Source organism: Rhipicephalus sanguineus, chromosome 8, assembly GCF_013339695.2.
Source record: "Rhipicephalus sanguineus isolate Rsan-2018 chromosome 8, BIME_Rsan_1.4, whole genome shotgun sequence".
Classification (NCBI taxonomy): Eukaryota; Metazoa; Arthropoda; class Arachnida; order Ixodida; family Ixodidae; genus Rhipicephalus; species Rhipicephalus sanguineus.
In genome coordinates, this window is record NC_051183.1 from 96160696 (window position 1) to 96185309 (window position 24614).

General features: G+C 45.1%; 1 protein-coding gene across 1 annotated transcript in view; it reads right to left on the minus strand.

The window, feature by feature from the left end:
- LOC119402225 (JNK-interacting protein 1-like) overlaps nt 1-21775 on the minus strand; it is a 59849-nt gene extending 38074 nt beyond the window's left edge. The window contains 7 exon segments of the mRNA XM_049418551.1: nt 2891-3073; nt 7874-8031; nt 9768-9960; nt 11036-11114; nt 19036-19077; nt 19079-19187; nt 21686-21775. Coding sequence (XP_049274508.1) covers nt 2891-3073; nt 7874-8031; nt 9768-9960; nt 11036-11114; nt 19036-19077; nt 19079-19187; nt 21686-21768 — 847 coding nt within the window. The 5' untranslated portion in view covers nt 21769-21775.
- Nucleotides 21776-24614: the final 2839 nt, after the last annotated feature.

Consider the following 24614-nt stretch of genomic DNA (forward strand, 5'->3'; position numbering starts at 1 on the left):
ATAATAATAATAATAATAATAATAATAATAATAATAATAATAATAATAACAGTTTGGGTTTTACGCCCCAAAACCACAATACGATTATGAAAGAAGCCGTAGCAGAGGACTCCGGAAATTTTGACTATCTGGTGTTCATTAAAGTGCACTGACATCTCACAGTACACGGGCCTCTAGCATTTCGCCTTCATCGAAATGCGACCTCTACGGCTGGGATCAAACCCGAGACCTTCGGGTAATCCATATGCCATGAGCATGGTCCATACCGTAGGAGGGTGGGGTAGCCAGAAAATAATTTCGAATACTGGATGTTCTTTAACACAAATATGAATCTTGCACACTGTCGCGTCTAAATTCGGCCACTGTACTGCGAACCGAATTGGCAATGTTGCAAATAGGAAAGACACAGCTGCTGAACTAACGTGGCAGCTATCAAGTACACCTCGCAAATTCATTTCCACAAAACAGGAAAATCAGTATATTAACAACACATCAGAATAACAGGCTCCCCACTTAACCCTTTGAGGGTCGAATTTTTTCGCGAAATACAGTCCAAAAATGTGTAATTTTTTTATTGCTGAAATAAATTCTTCAGACAATTCTATTTAAGAAAAAAATTGTCTAAAATTTTTTTTCGTGACCGTAAAGTGACAAAAAAATCAGTTTTGTTGCTACATACATATGGTTTATTCTTAGTAAAATCAAGCAGAATCCTAAAAAAAAGAAGCTTCACAGTTTTTTATGAATAAAAATTATGCATTGTATTAAACATAGCTCACAAACATACAAAAATAAGCGTACCAGACTACGTTTCCGGTTAAAAACGCTCGTGCTCAAACACTAAAAACTTTTCAGCGTGTGATAGTCTTTGAAGCATGGCTCCCCGCGCACGCGTTTCAGATGTCGCTCCTTGATCGTCATCGGAGTCTGAACTCGTCAAAACTCCTCGTCTGACGAACTGAAATCCAATGAATCAGATTCTGATCGGCAATTGGGGAATAGTCCGCATCGGAAGAATCGCTGCTCGACTCACCGGCAGCAGCGCAACCGACGCGCGCTTCCATAGCGTGAGCGAACTGCGTTAGTGAGCGCACGGAAGAAAACTCTATAGTTCTGCGCCCGTCCGGAAAGCAAAACGAGTGAAAAAGCTACAGCAATACCTCGTCTTATCGCCAACAAGACGTAGTTAGTTTTTTCCGAGAACCCAAAACAGGAAACGCAATCACGGCGGCGTCGTTTGTGTAATTTAGCGCCGCGCGGAAACAGATGTAATCGCGCGCCGGGGTGCAATAAATGAGAGAGTAACAAGCGGTCACCCTTTGAGAGATTAGAAACCAAACAGCCATGCGCTCTGCGGGCGCAAGAAGCGAAAACCACCCGAAGGACGAAACCGAAACGAGCCGGACCGCGTGCGCGCGTGCTGATGCGAGACTACAAGCCGCCGCGCCTCTTTGGAAAGAAAACAAAAAAAGACGGAGAGACATTGGCGCATTAAAAAAATTACACGAATTCCCGAAGCGTGGCAGCACATTCCAAGCAAGAGAAAAGGGAGAAGGCGCGCGTTTGAAACCAAACCGCGCCGCGGGCGCTCTCGGTTGCGCAAGCGATAGCCGGCGCGCGGCGCGCCATTTTGCGAAGCATAAAAAAAGCAACAACGGAGAGACATCGGCGCATGAAAAAAATTCCACGTATTCCCGAAGCGTGGCAGCACATGCCAAGCAAGAGAAATCATCGAAAAAGGCGCGCACTTTAAACCAGCTGCACCGCGAACGCGCTCGGATGGGCAAGCGATAGGCGGCGCGCCGTTTTGGGAAGCGAAAAAAAAATACAACGGAGAGACGTCGGCGCATGAAAAAAATTCCACATATTCCCGAAGTGTTGAAGCACAGGCCAAATAAGAGAAATGATCGAAAAAGGCGCGCGTTTTAAAAATAAACGCTATGCCGTACATGTACGACGAAAACCCTTTGGTACCAGGAAGCTTCTGCCGTACATGTACGGCAAAAACCCTGAAGGGTTAAATGCCCTTCATAGGCAGACTGCACCACTGGCAATTTCACAAGCCCATAAATGACAAGCAAGTTTCCCTTTGGGGTCGATTTTTTTTTGAAACTTTCCCAGATGGTCAAATTATTTTACTGCAGAACTTGAATGTACGAAATGTGTCAAGACAGGAAAGAATTGTAAAAAAAAATGAACAGTATTTTGGTGTCAGCATCACTCATAACTGCAAAATTTTCAATAGTATTTCAGAGAGTGGTATTCTTTAAAACACAGGTCTTCGCACAACGCCTTATCGCCGTCTGCAGACACAAAACGCGTGTCCGTTCTCCTCTAGGAGCAACGAGTTGTGTTGGCACACACACGTCACCTTCTCTGCATGTGGCTGCCTTGGACAGAGTAAACTCGGTAATCAAGCAGAATGAGAATACTTCACGAGTGTCAATGATAAACAAGCTAGGAGCAGTGCCAATAAAGATGAAAATCAACTTTTGCTGCCCCTGCAAGGGAGTGCCAATAATGGTAAAGCTCAAGTTTCGTGCGCCTTCATTACGATCATGCAGTGAAACCGAAACCATAAAAGGGTGTTGCCCATCGGCATTGTCGCAGACTGCATGATGTGCTGAAGCGAGAAATCAGTTCTGTTATCTCCGCAAAAAGACAGCACACAATCCTTTCAAATGCCTCTCGTAAGTCCTAGGAGGTGGCAGCACCTTCCAGCGAGCATGCATCGTCATTACAGCGCGAGATTTCAAACATAGGGTTGAATACGTACCCATACGGCAGAGACCTTGCAGGACAGAAAACCGCCCCCATGCATGCACGGCAAAAACCCTCAAAGGATTAACGTTACTATGATAATGTAGAACTTCTGAGAATATGAGCTCACCTTCACACCACGCGTCATCTGCCTCCTTGCTGACGTAAACGGGGTCGCCGATGTCAATGGCCACCTCGTCGGCGTGCCTCGGCACGAACCGATATAGACCGCGATGCGTGGCATCCTGCAGTTGTAGCAGGCCACCACCCGAGGTCGTCGTCGAACTAGGACTGCTTGCCGACAGGGGGCTCCCTAATGAAACAGAGAGGTAAAACATGTGCCTAAGCCTGTGCAAATATTCGAGTGCTTCTACATAAATTTAAAATTTCTGAAATTTTGTGTATTCGAAATCAACGGTACTTTACCACATGTGACCTGCCTGGAAAGGTGGTTTCACTGCAGCATAGTGCCACTATGCCACGAAACTATTTAATCGAGGGAAATCTGCACTGGCGCAAAGCCACACTTCATAGTTAACTGCGCACATTGCCTGCACCCGGATCAATTTTTATTTAAGTTTAAAAGTGTATTATACAAGCTTATACAGGCTAAGTATAGCAAATATTAAAACGCAATGTACTTCGCCACTCATAACTTGCACCCTACAACTATTTAAATTAACTTCGAAAATAACTAATTACCATTCTCGCCAACTTGGCTTTGAGCCAAAAGACAATATTCGCACAAGACCACATATGCCCATACAGTGGCAGTCCAGGCAGTTTATGATGAGAGCAATTTTTGGAGAGAAGACGTTTTGAAGGAGACTTTGAGCAGAAAAAATGGTGTTACCTTTTATAGTACAATATGCATGTAGCTGTTTGGTGCAAAATATCTGTGCAAATAAGAAATGCTGCTTCAACATAATGAAACACAACAGGACAACGGTAAGAGAGCAGCCATCGATCTGACCTTTTTTTTTTATACAGAATGCCACGTGCTGTCTTCACTGCAACATGCAAGATATGTATCGCAGTCACGGTGCAAAAAATCTACTCCACGATCTGCAAGTAAGGATACTCGCGAATCACGATCATCCAGATAAAGCAGCAGCGGCACGCACCCATCGCTTCGGTGATGGCTGCGCCTGCCAATCGGCAGTACGACACAACATCAAGACACAAAATGTTTTATCTAGCGTTGCCACAGGAACCACAGCTTTGCAGAAAATGACACTTGGGCATTCAGTGTTACCTCACTGATGAAGAGCCCTAATTTTTTTTTCAAATGTCTATTTCATGTTTCAAGTGTGCCAAGCTATCTCCCTTCATATGGTCCAACCTCATTCTAACGAAGTCCCTTCTGACAAGAAAAACTGAAAATTCATTTTGAATGTATATTTGTAACACTGTACATTGTAACACTGCACAAGTGGCAACACAATTCCTCATTTACTTCATTACTGGAAAGGCAAATTGATTTGCACAAATTATCCAGAAGGACATAGTAAGAAAAAATACGCAGGTGCAAATTTTCAGCTCACTTTATTTTTTTCGTCCCTCTTCAATATACAGTAAAAGCTCGTTAATTGAGACTTCACGGGACCGGAATAACTGTCCGGATTAACCGAAAGCTGAATTACTAAAAGTATCAAGAAAACAATAAAGACATTTCTATTACCTCAATGCACTTTATTTTCTTGACAAATATGTAAATGCAGCATTAATTCTGCAAAAGAGCAGTGTAAGCCACAATTTTTGTCATTCACGACTTCACAACCAAGAACCGTGCGACCGCAGCTCAGGACCTCCGCGTCTTAAGCCGAAACGTGCTCTGAACCAACGCTTTATTATGTACAGTGGAACTTCGATTATACGTCCCCCGGTCCTGCGACGACCCGCGTTTTACGACGAATTGGCTTGGTCCCGGCAAAACCCCCATAGAAATAATGTATTAAAAACCTCAATTGTACGACGCAATTTTACGCCGGCCCCGCCTCGTACGACGCTTTGCTGGACTGTCCAAGAAAAAAAAAGACCTACGATGACGTGGGCTGGCACGCAAACACACTGCGGCCGGGTGAAAAAAGTAGGGAAACCGAGGAACCGAGTTCGTATCCGCGCTGCCACCACAGGGCCTCTTCAATTTTTCGACACGCGGTCGGCCATAGCTAGCCAGAGCCAACGTTGGCCGGAGCCAGCCGGAGCGCATTCGTTTTGTCGCATTGCACTGCGCACTTCCGTTGTCGCTTTTTTTTTTTTTCTCTCTCTTCTTTTGGGTGGTTTTGTAGTGACCGTGACCGTTGTGACCGCAGTGACCGTTGTGAGCAGATAACATGGCAGATAATCTCGAGCTCGCTTTCTAGTATACGATAACTTTCACTACATTTCGTGTCGTTATACCGGACGTGTTGAACGGCGATTGTTGAGCCAATGTTTGCGACAGCCGCGGGAACCGGAACTCGCCGCTGTCTAGCTACCAGAGGGCTGGGGCGTTTTAGCCGCTCGCGATTGGTCGAAGCTTGCAAATCGAATAGGCCTACTGCCGTGCTGCCATTCAGCCATTCCTTCACGTGTTTGCCTCATCGGTTGGTTGTGCTGCGCCGCAGCTGCTGTGTCCACGTGCAAAATTTTCTGTGTTCGGTCATTGGTGTGCGAGGAAGCTTTCGAACTTTTGGTTGCGAGTGCTGCGTCTTGCAATGTCGCGGAACCCGAACCGCTGACGCTCGGAGAAAAGCTTCGCATAATCGAGGAGGCAGAGAAGCGGAACGGAGCAACAAAGGCCAGCATTGCCCGCGACCTGAACATTCCCGAGTCGTCGCTGAAAACGATCCTCGCGAAGAAGGACAGCATCCTACTAAATGCGGCAAAGTTCGGCCTGAACAGGAAGGCCGCGAAAGATGGCAAATATGCTGCCATGGAGAAGGCCCTCGTTGAGTGGTTGCGTCAGGCCCGCAGTTCAGGAATCGCCGTGGATGCGCAATATTGAAGGAGAAGGCTGAGACAGTTGCATTGCGCTGCGGCATTGACGACTTTAAAGCCTCCAATGGCTGGTTGGATCGCTTTAAAAAACGCAGTGGAGTTGTGTACAGCCGCTGCTGTGGAGAGAGCGCGTCAGTCAGCTCGACACTGTAGAAAAGTGGACTGCATTGCTGCCGGAATTGATACGGGAATACAAACCGTCCGACGTGTTCAACGCAGACGAAACTGGATTATTTTATAATATGCAGCCAGAACAGACATTGGCATTCAAAGGAGAGAGCTGTCACGGGGGTAAGCGAAGCAAAGAGCGTCTTACCGTATTGCTTTGCGCTAATGAAGACGGCTCTGAAAAGCTTCCTGCCCTCGTGATCGGCAAGTTTGAGAAGCCGCGATGCTTCAAGAATTTGAAAAGGCTGCCGTGCCAGTACACGTTCAACCGGAAAGCCTGGATGACGGCTGCTATGTTTTCTACATATCTGCAGCAGCTGGACTCCAAAATGGGGGCTAAGGACAGAAAGATTCTTCTTCTGCTTGACAATGCGCCATGCCATCCATCAGATATGTCGCATTTGAGAAATGTGAAAGTTGTATTTCTGCCCCCCAATTGCACTAGCCAGCTGCAGCCACTTGACGCTGGCGTCATCAAGTGCATGAAACAGAAATATCGGAAGTTTCTGGTGCAGCGTCGGCTGGCGGGCATGGAACGCAAGCAGTTGGATAAGAAACTTTCTGTGCTTGACGCAATGCACTACAGTGCTAGTGCATGGGACGCAGTCACGCCAGAAACTATCGCCAACTCCTTCAGGCACTGCGGCTTTAATAGAAGTGGTGCTTGTTCTACCAGTGAAGCTGCACTGCCTGTTGACGATGAACCAGAGTTCGGCAGCCTGGAGCTGCCTGGATCTTTCGCGGACTATGTTGGTGCCGACGACGACGTTGCAGTGTGCAGTGAAGTGTCGCTGGATGACATTATCGAAACTGTGCGTCCCGACACTGCGAAAACTTCCGACGAGGAAGAGATGGACGACGCTGCAGAGGCTAGCGTGTCCGTTCCGACTTACGCGGACGTGTTGTGCTACGTCGACCACATTCGGCGGTTTGCTTGCGCACGCGATGAGATCGGCGACTTGCTGCCAGATGTTGCAGCTATCGAAAGAAAGCTGATGCGTCGTGGCTGGGCAAACTCTCAGAAGAAAATCACAGATTTTTTTAAAAGGTGAGAAATAAAGGTTCGTTCACACCTCCGATAAAATGCGTGGTTGTCATTTTTTCAATTAATTTAATCTACGTTCCTCGGAGCAGCGTACGTTTGTGCCGCGGACTTTCTTAGGCATTATGTGCCCGCTGTTGTGGGGCAAAAATGACCGTCACTGCCTATATTCTCGGTTTTTCGATTATACGACGCCCGGATTATACGACGATTTTGCGCAGTCCCCTGAAAGTCGTATAATCGAAGTTCCACTGTATTAACAACGCAATTGTGGATGGTGACCACACCTTTATGACAGCCCATGGCCATTTCGGCTATCTGCAAACGCCATTCTCGTTCCTTTGCATTGCAATTTTGCGGTGTTTCGCGCTCAGCGTGCTCCGAGGATCATGCGAATTCACCGGGTTGCGGCCAAATACTATGACCGAATTAAACGGAGTCTGATGCCATTACACGATGCATATGCTGACCCAGACCAGAGAACATGTACGAATTATCGGTTCTTGCAAAGCAACGAGTGTCAAATAAACAAGCTTTTACTCTATATGCATAGACACACATGCGCAAACAAAGGTGGTCGCGTGGTCACGATTCAGAGATTAAAGCAAGCCACCCAAAAAAAAAACTCATCTCACTATTGAATAGAGAAAAGGAAGTGTCACTTACGCAAGCATTGCCTCTTAAAGATATATGAGAAGCTTCCATCAGTTCACGGGCAGTGGTATCGTTGCTTTTACCCAAAATCTTAATCGCCCGGAAATCTGGTGCATTTCGTTATAACTGAAAATTCTGTACATCTGTATTCATTATATGAAGATTTGGCTGTATTATGGTGCGCGATGACAATGCAGCATTGTCCCCGTCGACCTAACAAAAGTGAGGCTGGCGGAAAAAAAAAAAGCGGTGCATGCAGACACTCACCGTTACACGCAGGCGATATGGACTTGGCACCATCGGGCGAGTGAGCCGTGGAGTTGCCGCTGTCGACACCCGTGTCCAGGCTCAACCTTGACCTCGGGTCGTCCGGACTGAGGCTTCCGCTGTTTGTGGCCCCACTCAGTAGAGATTTGTCGTACAACCTGGCATCAAACAAGACATGATCTTGGAATTGGCTACACAATAAAGGCTCTTGCACGCACAAGGTATTTGAAAAAGCAGTAAAATGTTTTTCCTAGAGAGCCAGCATCTTTTACTTACTTGCATCAAATAACTAAGCGTATATCATAAGTTTCCTTTTGTTATATATCCTGACATGTACTAGAATACTGTGCTGTCAAGTTCTACACACGACTTGTCCGTTTTATTTTGACAATGGACTGGAAACTAGCCTTCCCTGGCTGTCAGTCCACATATATCCATGAGTATGTAAAAAAAGCAAAGCCTTTGCACTTGCAAAAAAAAAAAAATGAAGAAAGCAGTTTCGGATTGTTGTGAAAATGAAAATTTCTATTATCTTATTAGTTCTCTTGGTTATTCCACACACGGCAGTCAACACTGTGGAGGCAGCTAGTGAGACTTCTTGCAGTAGAGGTGTTCACACCAGGAAAAAGTTCGTTTTGCACCCATAATTTGATTCCTTTCAGTTTTACGCTGAGTAATAAATGAGAAGTCTTTGTGGCTTAGAGATAAACAACTCTGGTATACGGCTGTAAATATGTTGTTCTAGATCTCTTAACATGTTGTTATCTTCGTTTCTTTGTTTTTCATTTGAGGTGTTGCGACGCGTGACACATGTGCGCTTGCTCTGTTTGCACGAGCGCTTACAACAAGGAAACGCGGCTACGAGATGCACAGAGTTACACGTTTTCCTGACCGAAATTTTTGCGTAGCCTCCACAGCATTGACTGCTGTGTAAGGAACAGCATATAGGTGCTCAACATTGTTTCCGGAAACACCAGTTCTTGGTTGTCTAGCACATTTATTTTAGGATAGCAGCTCCCAGTCTGACTTTCCATTTCATTGCAGAAAATGATGAAGAGGAATGACAGCAGGTACCTGCTTCACAATCAGCTTGGCAGATGCGGTCTGCTTGGCGAGTATCGAAGAACTATTGAAGTGTCATTCAATAAAATAGCTGGTACAATCATCATCAACTGGACGCGGCACATGACATTTCCCGTTAGCGCGTTCAAGGTGCGGTCATTTTGTGAGGAAAAAACTCAATTTTGACAACAGAATTGTGGTACGACCATTGCGCGAGTACGGTATAAAAAACATCGGCCCATTTACGACGTGAAGATAGTCAGGCAGCAAAGCTGTTCTGCCCGCAGACAAGTTCGTGCCGACGTTTATCGGCGGTGCGGACTACTCAAATCAGGTGAAGTCTATACGCGCGAGCCTATATGATTTGCTAGCGAGATCACGTGTGGTTAGGAAAGTGCCCAAGTCTACATGATTGGCTAGCGAGATGACGCGATGTCATGAATCCGTGACTAGATTTGAAGAGCACACGCTTACACCTAATTGGTCAAAGCAAGATCACGTTCCTGCTGGTTCAGCCAATGGCGTTTACTGCTGCTACTATGGCACATGTTAGGCAATGACAGCTTTGGCGTCAAATATTTTGACAGTGGAAAGAATACGCAACATTTAAGCATACAGCCTGCATTCTTAAGCACAATCAAACTTGAAGAAGAGAAAGTTTACAATTCATTTTGCTGTCGCTTTTATGGCACTGACAGTGCAATAACACTGACAAAGACACAATCCTGAACAAAATTAACGCTACATCAGACGACAGCCCGAAACGAGAACAACAAACGAAACAAAAAAAAATATTAGGACCACCTTAGCAGTCGTTGGTACACAACTGTACCTGAGACAGGACTTTGGCTGTGCACCGGAAGTGTCGATCTCGAGGTATAGCCGATCCGAGACCTGCCGGATCAGCTTGGTGGGGCCGGACTCGGGCGGCAGAGAGGACTGCTGCGGCCCATCGCGATCCGCGCCCCGAAGCTCGTCAGCTAACGAGCTGGGATGCTGCTGCTGTTGCGTCAGCTTTGCCAGCGCTGCACGATGAGAGAGGTTCTCGCCACTACTCGAAAGCGCAAGACTCGAAAATTTACATACAGTAAAAGCTTGTTACAATAGACTCTCAAGGGACCCAGGAAACACGTTTCTTTTGAAGGGACACTAAAGAGGAAAACACTTTTTCTCACATTAGTCAATCACTCTTTCAAAATTCCAAAACCCCATGCTTGCCGCTAGAAGACGCTTGGTAAGCTTGGTGGCATCTAATAGGTTCGGCATAGTTCCTAATTAGTAAAAATGAAGTACACTGCCCTCTGAGGTTGCGATAGACTTGACATATCAAGTTTCAGGAAATTTTGTTGAACCAATGTCACCAAAATACAAAAAATGTGCTTTGAAATCCATGATGTCACATGCAGAGATTTCGGCGCAAAGTTAAATAAAGGAACTTTGACCTTCATTTTCTCCTCTATTAATCAACCCAAATTAATGACTAATATTAGAGTTCTCAGAGTAGAATTTATCAATATAAACCTATTGTTTCATTTTAGTGTCCCTTTAACAAAGGTCTCTTGTAACCAAAAGTTCTAAAAGCACTGAGGAGTTGAACTAGATCACCTTATTTCACATCAGCACCAATGTGCTGATGTGAAATGTGATGGCGGCGGAGCCCCTAAGAATAAAAATGCACAAACGTGCTTCTAATGAAATGCTTTATTCAGCACGCATGCATTCACTGTTTACAAAACAGTGACTGAAACAGTGAAAATAGCGGGAGGGGAGGGTGGGGGGCACTTGCTAGGACATGGGCGCTTGCTCAGGATTTTACGGTAGTAATGGTAACAGCAAAGTGTTAACGCAATGCTAAAATGGTCTAATACAGGGAAAACCAAGATGCCAGCAGGCTGAAGCACGACGGTGAGGTGAGTGCATTTGTGAGGGTTCATTTTGAACATGTTACGCAACATAAAGAAGTGGCAACAAAAAGCAGAAAAAATGCCGTTGCCCATGCTGTTGGTCAGTGGCCTTTGATCCCCATCCCTTTTGCATTCTGTTACATATTCAAAATGCATGCCATGCTCCAAGTGCTCTGCCTCGAGTTGCACCACTCACGTTTTCGGTTGGCTGGGATGGCTGGCAGTCTTCTCCGCCGGCGCTCCGTGTGGCTGCTGGCTGACAGCTCGTTCATCATCTGGCACACGGTCGATGAAAGCGGGGGCACGAAAGAGAGACAGACCAGACAAAAACATTAACAAACCAAGGTAGGACAAAACGGCCTACATATCTTACGAGCAAAGAGGCTCGCAACGCTAGAACCTGCTTGCTTGACAAGGCTTAACAAGAAAGTCGCGCGTCTGACAAAAAATATGTGCAAAAAAAATTGCTGGTCTTGATCCTTTCAAGTTATGGGGCTGGAAACTTGCAGATGGAAACGTGTGTAATCTTTATCAGCTCGTTCGGTGATTTTGGAAGGACGTATTCTGCCATAAGACACACGCAAAGAGAAATCCAAGCAAGACCGACGGTCAAAGGAAGGCCTGAAGTAATGAAAAACCTTTGAATAGAAAATGCTGCTCATCAAAACATTGGCTCCTGCAACAATCCCCGTTCAACATATTTCTCGTCAGACAAACAGAGAGGCACATAGAAGACAACAAGGGCGACTATATCATCTGTGTTTTTGTTGTGTAGTAAGATAGCGGAGAGCTATGTCCTGCTCTTTGAAGTTTTTTGTTACTCTTGCACAAATAAAACTTCTATTTCATGAACTTCCGATGACCTTATGCGCTCACGTGGGATGTGTTCACAAACTAAACACTAACCTCACAAGTCCAGCGAATTCCCAAAATAAAGGAATGGACGCCACGCGTAGCAATAAGCCTTGATTTCGCATTCGCTCATTTACAGAAATTGAATGCTGGGTCAAGAACTAAGAGCTACTTGGTTACAGCTCGAGAGTATTCTTGCCATAATTTCTGATGGTGAGGACTAATATAAGGTGAGGCAGTGTATACAGTGTACAACGAAAACAACGTGCGAAACAAGACAGTGAATCTAGTATGTGCTCAAGCAACCTAACAATTTATATGGCCTATGCTTGTGTGTACAATCAGCACGTGTCATAGCAGCATACACTGCTTTGTCAATGTTGCAAATATGCTTTTGAGTTCACTGCATGTGCGGATCAATATAAAAAGTGCGCGTCAATACACAGTTATACAACAGAAAATGGTACTTATGCCACTCAGTAAATATTTCAAACTTGACATAATTACATTCCAGAAAAGATTCGGAAGATCCCAGGCCTTGTGGGAATCGATTTCATGCAAAGCAGTCAGCGAGTAGTTCTACGCTGCATTTTTGGCTTCGACCCAAGCGTTACGAGGTTGATCGACGTGCTTTTGTAAGTGTAGTAGTTGCATGCACATCGTGGGCTTACCAGGCACGCCAACAACACTGGCGTTAAAGGGTAACTTATCACGAAAAGAAAAACTGGGCAACTTGGCACACACGTAAAACCAGACAACACGAAGCGTTTAACTTCTGGTCTGACGTAACGTCAGTACTCACATTAGAGCACATACGTCAGTATTATTGAAACGAAGTGCACTTTACGGTGCAATGATGTCAATATCATACGTAACTTCCGTACGCGTATTTCTCTGGGGTCGAGCAACACTTGAATATAGCTTGCTGAATCATGGAAATACAAATGTAATGTTTATAAGACTGCTGTAAAAGTGCAGCCAATACTGCAACCACAGATGTTAACGTGACATGGTGCCTGTATCGTAGGAGTACATATGTAGTGTCTATTGCTTTGTTATAAAATTTTATATAGCCAGCACACAACCACAATTGAAACTGCACCGACATTATGCCTTCATAGAGTGTTTTTCCAAAGCAGTTTCTAGACCTGACGTGGCTCTGTGGTAGAATACCTGACTGCCACACAGAACGCTTGGGTTCGATTCCTTGCTAGGAACCTAATTTTTATTCCTTGCATTCGTCGGGTCAACACTGATATCAATTTTTCTTAGCGCTTTTGCATTTAAATTACCAATTTCTGTTCACGCCGTTCCTGGGTACATATAAACTGTCAATCTCCTGTGGCGCATATCTGTACACCACAGCCCATGGTAAACGGGTGTGCCACATGTGTCTGGAGGAAAGGGTATGACGACGTACATGACAGGATTTTCATGCTATTCATGTCTTTACCAGACAGTCATATTAGTTAAATCCTCTTACCCTCCCATGCCTATTAGGGTCTACACCAAGTTGAAGAGGCGATCACGAGAGCACCCACATGTAGGCAGCTAGATAGATAGATAGACAGATACGTAGATAGAAATGCTCTAAGTGTGTTGGGTTCGCTAAGAAATGCTTCGCATTTAATACAAACAGCAAATAAAAGTCTGAAAACGTGAGTAAGGCTTGAATCGTTGGCGTAAAATGTTACAAACTGTAAAAAAAAAAGGTGTAATATTCTTAGAAAACTTCAGGTGCACAAGTGCCTAAAACCTCCAGTATTATTTTATGTTATTAACTTTTTGCCTGTTGTAGAACAGCTCAGCAAGTACACATGTTTCACATGCCTACAGTTGTGAACCAGCTGAGGTTGTCCATGGCGACAAATGCCCTGATTTCTCCTACAAAATATGTCCATAGCAAATTCGTGTGCTAAGATATCCATTTTATGCAGAGATGGTGTGACAATACCATTCCATTTTCGAATACAGTATCACAGGGAAGCCCTACTGCAAGCCATGCAGAGAAGCCAATTTTCACCCTATGCTTGACTATATTTTGTCTGCTAATTCTCCAAAAATTAAATATTGTTTTAAATGTGTTTGTTACGTTTACTTAATGAGCCAACTCCATAGAGCTCCACAAGAAATGAGCAATTTGAGAATGCTTTTGCTTTCTTCAGAAGTAATTCGGGAGGATAGTGAGTTTTTGTACTGCGCACGTAGCATCCATAATGGCGCCGTCTACATAAGAACGCCACGTTTCACACAGAACGTGTACGCAGAACTTGTGCTCATGTACACTATGCAAAGTGCAGTGTTCTTACGCACACAACACCGTTCCAGACACCATGTACTATCGTGAACATTATGAAAGGGAACATGCAAACACATGGCAAATAGCCTCAAACCTGAAGCAAGGCGATTTGCATCCTGCTGAAATTCAAATTCTGCTACTATTAAAAGTTGCTTCCACTTCACTTCGAACCAAAAGATGTTGCAGTGGCTTATCTCGGCTATGCCAGGATAACGTAGTGTTAACAAAGATTCAGCTAATTAGTCTTAGCTTTCCTGATTGCCTAGGATTAGCTTGATTATCATGCTTACTGCTGCTCCAGTGACATACACACGGTATACGTATTATGTGGCACATGTATATTTATTTTGCCAGGCAACTACTAGGGGATCCGATGAGTTAAGCTTATCTGCTCTTCTGCGCCGTTGAGCAGCATTTGCGCTCTCCTTCTCCATGGTTATACCACACTGGCAAACGCCAGTCAGAGGTGCTATCAAGCGGCTCCAGCGCAGTGTCAGACGGCGACTGCACAGCGAAGGCGAATAGCTGCGCGCGCCGGCGCCAATACATCTGCCACGGCTACGACGTCACTCCTCTGGAAAGCGCAGACCGGTGGCGGCGAGTTGCGCGCGGGAGGTGCCGGCTCCGGTGCGTGACATCCCTGATCCTCGCGCATGGGCAGCATGGCTCTTGAGGAGCCACGCGAAACTGGCTCGGCTAGGCCAGTGTAGCTAATGCTACAAAAGAATGACATTCACACATGCCTTGTGGCCTCAAACCCGAAGCGAGATGATTTGCGGCTGCCACTCTTGGAAATAAAGTAATAATAATAATATCTCGGGCTTTACATTACATGCCAAAACCATGATATGGTTATGACGGACACCACGGTGGAGGGCTCCGGAAATTTTGACCATCTGGTGTTCTTAATGTGCACTGGCACCGCACAGTACACGGGCCTCTAGCATTTCGCTTCCACTGAAAATGCGGTCGTTGCGCTCAGAAATAAAATGGAAAGGGTGCCACAGTCGTGTTAAATGTTGACACGCCCACCTCGCTCATAAAAAATGGCAGCTGATTGCGTATCATGAGCCGCTCGCAAGTATAAGCCAGATATTTGTCATATATTTCACATGTCGTAAAACAGATGCGTGGTGGGAGGGGCAACAGTTCGCACAAAAGCATCAGCCTGTCCACTTCATTTTTGACAGTGCCAACTGAGTATCAGTGAAACCGAGTTTTCAGTACGAATGTGCAAATAATAAATTTTAGTTTCAAAGCAAATAGCGATTTGGTCGAATAATTTCTAATCGAATAGTTCGAATAAAATATATCACATATTATTTTAAAAAATTAGCATATTTGTGATTACGCAACTAACCTGCACAATATCTTTTTTTTAAATTGCAACAAGGCATGTGTGAATATCATTCTTTCGGGTTCGAAGTGAAGTGGTAGCAACTTTGAATAGTAGCAGAACTTGAATTTCAGTAGGATCTAAGTGATAACGGGTAAAATACGTAATGTTTTAAAATTTACTATACTTCGAGCACATAAGACCATACAACAAGCTTTTAAAATTTAAAAAAATATTAATCAATGTGAAGGTGATGAATGTTCATTCAACCTTAAAGTAGGGCTTCATGGCAGTGCAGATTTGCCCTGGTAAGGTGTTTTCACGGCATAGCACTCCTGCGCTTCAGTGAAATCATTTTTACAGGGGGGTTACACGCAGTCCTACAGACCTTATGCAAAATCTACTGCAATCTAGCAGCCGCCACACGCATTTCCACCATGTTGAAGGCGCGCTCCGCATGTGCCCACACAGAGCGTACATATCAGTGTGTGGCGGCTGCTAGGAACGGCAATGCAGACATATTTTCAAGTGCCGTTAATGCTAAGATTGAGGAAATTGGGATGCTGAAAAGGGTTTGCAGGAAACTAGCCTCCTTGTTATTAATTTCCTCGCAGCCGAGGAGAAGCAGCAGATATTCCGTTGCTCCTGCTTACGACTGACGCCCTGTTTACGTTCGCCGTTCTTAATAGATGTGTTATATAACAGCATCGGTTCTCATCAGAGAACACACTTTCGTGTCATGCAGGAACGAGACAGTTTTGGCACCGTGTGCTTGCAGGCACAGAAAAACCGACTTTGTGTACGAGTTTCAAAGCTGCATTGTGACTACTCGCACATGCCTGCGCTGCTGTTGATGACATTACTTTATTACACTGCGATAACAATTATGTTAGACAGGTAGCTCGTGCAGGCAGCATTTGGTTGGATGCTTTGCGCGCATATTGCTTCACCATGCATATTTTTCAAGTATTTCAAGTGCTATCACAGCCAAATTCAGAGGGACGGCCCGGATGTCCTGACACCCAATTCTTAAGTTTTTAAATTTACACTCCAAGAGGACGTATCAGGTTCTCCCAAAAACTGATCCCCCTTCGGAAAAACACTGTATCCACCCACGTGCTATAAAATGTTAACAGATGCTTCACGTGTGTGGCACTTTTTGTGTGAAACTGAAAAAAAAATGCTGTCCTGGGAAGTGTTAACTTCGACTGTGGGTACACTATCATTGGTTACATGCCAACGGGGATTTGCAAGCTTTCAGTCAGCGATGCAAGACTGGCTTGCTGCAAAGGCTTGAAATTGTAAGGCGGCAGTAGGCCCCAAAAGTGACGGTGTGAACCCCAATATTATTGGCGTATCATGTTATTTACGAGACCATGTCGAAAGGGTATTGCACAAACTACCAGCTGATAGGTGCCCACTTCTTGGAGCAGCTAACACTTTTCATGTTCACTTTTCACATGCATGAGGTGTGTAATTTTTTTACATTTTAATCGCACAGCATAGATACAAACGCTTTACTCACTACACTGAGCACAGTGCGACAAAATTTATAACCTAGCGCGTAGCTTCATTTTCAACGATGGCAGGCCTACATGTGATTCGGTGACAAACTTGTACCATTGTTCTCATTGTGCGGCAACTCTTTACACGTAACAAATGCCCCAACGCCATGACTACGAAATCCCGATAATGTGTAGAGCCCCTTACATACACTAGTCTGACGTTTTCACGCCTTGATTGATTACTATCAAAGCCAATACAAGCAAACAGTTATAGCAGCAACAGCAATACAATTCGGACACAAGCCTCCAACATGCCACTGCATCAGTAGCTTCGTCAAGCCACCAATAGATGGCAGCAATTTTGCATAAGGTCTATACATTCCTATTCGTTCATTTCGAATAGAGTTGATCCCGGATATATCAAACTCGGATATATCGAATTATTGGCTACATCGAACAGTTGAAAAATCCCCTTGAATTTCCCATGCTAAAGTATAGGGCTGGTGCACACGTATATCAAACTCCCGCACAGAGAAACATCCGATATATCGAACGCTGCGCCGCGCCGAATTCCAGGGGGTGCATTTTTCCTAACAAATGTTGGTCATTTTCGGCTGCGTTCTGACAAGTTCCGATTAATCTTCGCGCGCAGGTGACAAAAAGGTGGTGTCATTGCATTACGTTGATCTGGTTGGTTGCACAGCACTTGTGAGTGCAGCGGTTTGTTTGATGCGCAATCTGTAGGTTGTAACGCGGGGGCATAGTGTTTTTCAAAGAGGCCGATTGCCAAAGGCATCAAAATGAGGTGAATGCGGAGATACTCGGCAGAGCGAGCAGCCTCGTTGCAATGTTCGCATTCCCTTCGTTCGCGCACGATGGCTTGCGGGCCTGAAAAGCATGGCCTTCGAGATCCGCAACATCGTGACGTATTTTTGGCGTTTCCGGTTATAAAACACGCATCTCGAAGGCTACGCTTTTTCTTGCTTTTCGCGCCGCCAAAGCAACGGCTGCTTGCTACAAAGCCACAAGTGCCATCGCCATCGCCAAGGTGTCGATGGTGGTGAGGACTTTTCCTTCGTTGTCTGTGGACAGCGTTGTCTCCTGCGGCTTGAGGACTCTTGTACTTCTCGCTTTATTTATGACAAATCCTCATTCAGGAGACGAACTAAACATTGACCCACTCGTAGCGATAAAATGATGACTGGTGCTTGGAACGACGCCAAGCAAATCACCGTCATGAACTGTTTCCTTGCGGGCTTTGGTGCCAGGTGGCGACTTTCGGTGCGTCATGACCGCTGACAACGGCGTACAGTGCCTCAGTGAATTTTGCTACTTAGCATTTCCGGGCGCGCTCTCGGACAGGAGTACAGCAAGCGACTTGATCGGTGCAGATGACGACGTCGCTGTTTCTGACTGCATCGATGGCGAGATCAAGGCTGATGTTGCCGGTGCCACGGAAGTGGACCCGTGAGGTTATGAAGATGCCAATGCCGCAGCTAAACAACCTTTTACTGTGCTCCAGAGCTTGCATCGGCGTTCAGCGTCAATCACTGTTGCTGTGGCCGAATGTGCTTATTTGGAATGCTTCAATGATATTTAGGATGACTTGATGAACTTGACAGTGCGGAAGAAGGAAGACAAGTTTACGCACTATTTTCGTGCGAAATAAAGTGCAGTAACTTGGAGAAGTTGCCACCTTGTTATTTAGCATACTAGTTGTGAGCGAATCGTCATGTTAGCGCTTGTTACGAATTCCGAAAACTGTTTTGAGACCTACAATGCATTGATATAAGCCTTAAATACGCATATTTTATATTTCGAATTATCGATATATCGAACTATTTTGCGATCTCCTTCGATATATCAGGGGTCGACTGTATTTCAAAATGTCTAATAATTTCAATTCGTGTCGAAGCAAATTCGGGTACAGTAATATTAGTTCGAATATTCGAAGTGCTCGAATATTCGCACATGCCTAGTTTTCTGGCCATATTGCCTTGCGCTCACGTATTCCCTGTCATAGTGCTCATTATAGTACACAGCACTAAAATTGTTACCGAGTAAAGATGTACCATTCGACACCTGGAAGAATTAAAAAGTAAGGTCGCAGACAACCAAGAGACGTGACACTCGGTAATAAATTTCATCACGAGTGACCAAACACAGCTTACGCAAAACCCAACAAATACTGCGTTGATACTCACCGCACATGCGTGATTGACGGCGTCAACCAAGTCCCTGTCGCCTGCCATCTTCCAGAGGCGAGGGCAGGCGGCACTCCTGTTCCGGAGGGGAACAGGGCGCCTGCTTCTTGTTCATGTCGTCCGTTTGGGAAAAGTCCACATCATGGGCTATCCTGAATGCGGACGGCCAACAGTGACAACGGGTCAGCTTTCAGGCTGTCAAGATGCTGGTGGTGAATCAAGTGCTTGTGCCACCTAAATTGCATCATTCGATGTGACACTCTATGCTACTTGCTATATGCCGTTTACCTTGTCATAATTTTTTGACGTCTACTGTATCTCTGGCTGCTCTTGTGTAACTATGGCCTAGTCATATAGCCACTGAGATAAAATGCGTTATTACATGCTAGTCGGGCATGTTTCTCTGCCTTTTTAGTCCCAGTGCCACAACAATAATCAAAATTCCTGTATTGTCAGAAATGGAAAATAAACAACACCCAAGCACATGCAAAGAACTTCAGTAAAAGCTTCAAAAAGCCCCTCATCAGGTTTTGACATTGCAAACACAGTTAGGAGATCACACATGCTCGTGCAGATTAAGGCAGGAGAGAATGCCTTCGTTCTTTATGATCAACAATGTTTTTTTCTTTATAGATAATGCAATTCCTTTTAACTGTTCTGACGATAAACAGATCTCAAGAACTGTTTGAACAAAGATGGCCGTAGGAAGGCACGTCACACATATAACCTTCAAACATCCGTGTGTGGGCTGCGAATGCACAATCGACTATCAGAGAATGGCAGCTGCAGTGGTACAAACATTGCTGAAGTATCCCTATGAGTGCCACCGCAACAAATAGTATCAATGACAGTTAAAGAGTGAATATGCAACACACTACCATTGTGCAATCATGTCGGCTGTTGTCCTGTCGATTTTTCTTGGACATATGTCTATTAAGCAATGCCACTAGATGTAACCACGACAACATTGAGCAGTTCTCTGGCTTCACTCTATATTGGCTTCATGTAGTTGTAACCAGCAAGGAGCCAAGCCCCTCGGCGCCTCTTAATCTCATTCCCTTCGCAGTGTTTTCATCTGACTACTAACCACATATTGTAGGTTCTGCAAAACCCCGGCTACTGCAAAATATAATACGCGTGTTGTAATTCTGCGATAAAAAACATTGTTGCACAGAGAATGCGATGGAGTCAGCGTTTTGACAAGGAAACTTGGCGTCATCAGGGCAGAAGCTGCTTTCGCTGCCCTGACAATGTTGTCGAAACGTTGGCTACAGCGACGATCCCTCTTATACAATTTCTGATCACTTCGAACCTTCATCTCTGCCTGAAGCTCTGCCTTGCATCGATCAGTTGCTGTTCTAATAACATGCAGCCTATGTAAGACCACAGAAGCAGGAAAAAAATTGTTTTTGAATAAAACAGAAGTTGTGATTGAAGTGCAAAGACATACACATGTTGTTCTTGAGTTGAAAAAAAACACCTAAACCTGCAGTATCCCCATCGTTTGTACAACTCAGACAAGCGCAAAAGAAGGCAATATATGATGTTCAATATTTGTATGACCTTCAACAAAAATCCTATTGCAGCCTTGTTCTTTAAGACCCTTGTCTGTATACTTACGTGCATGGGAAGGTATATTTTGTGTGGTTAAATATTCCTTTGTTCTTTATATTTCCTCCACTCATATACGTGTTTCTCACGAAAAGCCGTTACAACCAAAACAACGTATGTGCAGCGATACGCAAAAAATAAAGGAACAAAAATGAAACCCTTACCATTACAAAACAGCTGAGTGCATCATCACCAGCAAAACGAAACTAAAAAAGAGAAGACGAACGCAAGAAAAAATCATGCTTAATTCGCGCTGCAAAATGTAAACAACAACGTACGAGCAAAACAAAACAAAACCGACACAAAACACGCGGTTTACCGACAAGAAAACGTAATCAATAGGAGTAAGTGAGCTACATAAACATGGCAAGATGAAGGAACAAAATCTCGTACGCGGAATAAGAGGCACAGCAAAGCGTCAGCGACAGGAAAATAAACAACTGCAAACACGCGCACCGCCCAAAATTAACGCCGGCCTCGGCTTTCAAGGCAAGAGACGTGACCGGGACGGAGAACAGACCCACTAAACCGTGAAATGCCATCCGAAGGGCGCGGAAGAGCTGTCAAACACACACGGCTCAAGAATAGCAACAAAACCCGGCTTGTAAACTACTCGATGCGTTCCCTACCTTCACGTGAGCCTAATACCACTCCTTCTGGAGTACCGTTTCTCCACATCAGATGAACAGTAAAGGTGTTCTTACGTAACAGTATACAGCGAAACGATAGACCCGCAATGCATAACACCGTTTAGCGTAGTACCCAACACGCGTTCACAGCTTTACGAAAGCACGAACGGTATCTCAGCAATCAGGGAATACGAAAGCAGCCCTCCACATCCTTAAAAGCGGCTAACGCACACGACGCCTGATTCCACGCCCGGTATTAGTTTACAAAAGTCAACAGTAGTCCCTAAGGAGAACCACTATCACGCGATAGGCACGTTTCCCTACCCTTGACTAGCTGGCCTCCCAGGCCACGCTGGGACGTACTGTAGGCTTCGGTTCAAATCCCCGACGAAGTCTCGTCATTCGCTTACCTGTAGCAATTGATGGGTGCCTTAATATGTTGGGGCATCTGGTCGAAAAATATCTTGAACGGCTCGAACTGTGGGTCAGCCATGTTAACACTGACCGACCACACAACGGGATACATTGGCGGTTGGCAACAACGGCTCCTCGATGGTGGCGGCTTCTGGTGACGAAAAGTGAAAACGTTTTCGGTTTCGGTTGCGAAGAGAAGCGCGCGAAATTTAAGTTTCAAGAATGTTGACCTTCCCGAATGCTCACTACAGCTAAAATATAATATAAATGATTTATAAATGAATAAATAAAATAAATAAGACACCCTCGCTCGCTTTGCTCTTTCCTTCGCTATGCTCCGTTCGTCGGCTCGTCTCTAGACATGTGCGCCGGTCCCAAAATCGCCGGCGCGGCGCGCCGGTGTTCCACCTCCGGCGGCGGCGTGGCGGGGGGGGGGGGGGGGGGGAGGGGGGGGCGACAGTTTTGTCCCTTGAATTTTGGAAAAAATTTGTTTCCCCGAAAGGGCAAAGCAGTGAATGCGATAGCAACATGTCGTAATGTTATACGAAATAACGTTAGCAGCAGGGCTTAAAGCCTCCCTGCATTGGAGGGGGGGCCCTCATAAAGCGGATATATATATATATATATATATATATATATATATATATATAATATATATATTATATATATATATATATCTATATATAATCGGTCAAGATCCACTTTCGCGGTCATATTATCCAATTTTGGGCAAAAATGTGATCGTATTAAACGCATGAAAATGCATTATTTCCGAGGGATGTTGGCCGAGACCAAAACAAAAATGTATTAGGCTGAAAAACGTATTATGCAGAATCGTATCAACGAGATTCCACTGTATATAATAATATATGCTATAGATTAAGCGTTAAGAGAGGTGCTTGCGATGATCACAGTGCAGTGAAGCCAACTGTCTCTCCAACTGAACAAATGCTAATGAATGCTATACAAATATATTTCGGGCATTTGTTCAACGTGTCAGTCCAATCAAGCATTAAATGAAATTATTTTGGGAATGATTCTTCAAAAATACCACGTGATATACAGGCTTAAAGGTATGTCAACTCAAAGTAACATTAGTTGACTCACTGGATTAAGAACCTCAGGCACGGCAATGCTATATTTTATTTTCGCTACCCCCTGCCTAATAAAGTGGGCAAATTACATGCGTCTTTGTAATTACAGACTTGTGATGCACAACTAAAGGAATGAAAATTCAGTGGCAAGCTAAACAGACCAAGGTGAACCATTGCTGATGCACGAGCAGGTAGCTTCACACTCAGGTGCCTTGTGAAACAGTATGCTGCGCCAAGACGCTCTGTCGAACAGGGTGGTGACCTGTGGTTTCAGGAGGCGTTGCCCGTGCTGTTCAGTGTCTCAGCGAATTGTATTCAACAGTACGACTATACCTGTTTTCTTCTGTTTTGCTAACACCCCGTCAACCAAACATTCGGGATTAATAAATCATTATTCGGAAAATTGCAGAGCATAATTTCCCCGCACAAAGCACTACTGCCAAAAAATTCAACTCCAGCACTTGTCAAATGGGCGCCGCAGTGCCACCGTCGGACTGCCGAGGGGGGCCGGGCCCCTCCTTAAAAAATGAAGTGGGGGCCGGGCCCTCCCGGGCACCCCCTGACTTTAAGCCCTGGTTAGCAGCTAACTCGTTTTGGTCCGATCTCGCGCAACCCTAAAAAACGCTGGTGTATGGGAATACAACCGCTTCCGTTACAGAAGTGGTTTTCGTGCAGTTTCTCGTATCAGTGGACACAGCACGAAGCGGTGAAATCACAGCGTGTTGAAATGTATACGAGCCGTTTGCTGATGTCTACCAACATAGCGACCGTGTACTTAGATTTAGGTGCACGTTAAAGAACCCCAGGTGGTCGAAATTTCCGGAGCCCTCCACTACGGCGTCTCTCATAATCATATGGTGGTTTTGGGACGTTAAACCCCAGATATTATTATTAACATAGCGACCGCGCCCTTACGGTCAAAAATTACAGTTGCTGCTCGTGCCACCCCCCCCCCCCCCGTTACCCCGGCGTCACTTCATGCTCCTTCGCCCAGTGGAAGACGGGCGGGGCATTTCCTTTCTGGTTGAACAGCAATTGACTGCAGGCCTTTCACGCGAGTTGATGTTATTGCATGCGCCCTCCGTGCGAGAGAGAAGGTCAGCTTGTTTCACCTATGCTTCAGCCGTGTTCCTCGCCAGTGCTCGTGAACTTTTAGTCGCGGGTTGGTACAACATACGATGCGCGCAGCGATGTTGTCGATTTTGACTTTATACGAAACAGTACGGCGACGGTAAAGAAAATACGTACAGAATGTCCATATAATGATTATCGCAATAAAAAAGTACACAAAAACCGTGGAAGAGGGCTCGCCTTTTTTTCTGGAGAGCTGCATCGTCTCCGCTGTAAAGGGTTCGTCCGTTGGAAGAATAAAATAATCCGTCGCCTTTTCCATTGGTTTTGTCCTCGCTTTCCCTACGCTTCTTACAGGCGATATCCCATCGCCACATATTTCTTCATGAAGCACGCGTATACAGCACGCGTGACATTGTATAAAATGTCAGCACGAATCGTTAAGCCTGTAAGCATTTCGCGCTTCTCGGGTATACACCCTGTTTTCTCCGCATGCGCAGTCGGACACGCACAAAATGGAGCGAAATCAGTTGATTGCGCACGATATATAGTCACTCGAGATAACGAAGAAAGAGTGGCAACTCCATGGCAAAGCAGGGTGGGAGGCAATTCATAACTAATATTACTCGTATATGGAACAACCGAGAGTGCGTACCGTAGTGATGTCACGTGAATCACTGTTGTGGCGCCACGAAAGTGCGCCAAAAAGGCGAGAAACGCGAAGAAAGAATAACGCGCTCAACTTTGTGTTTTCAGAGCT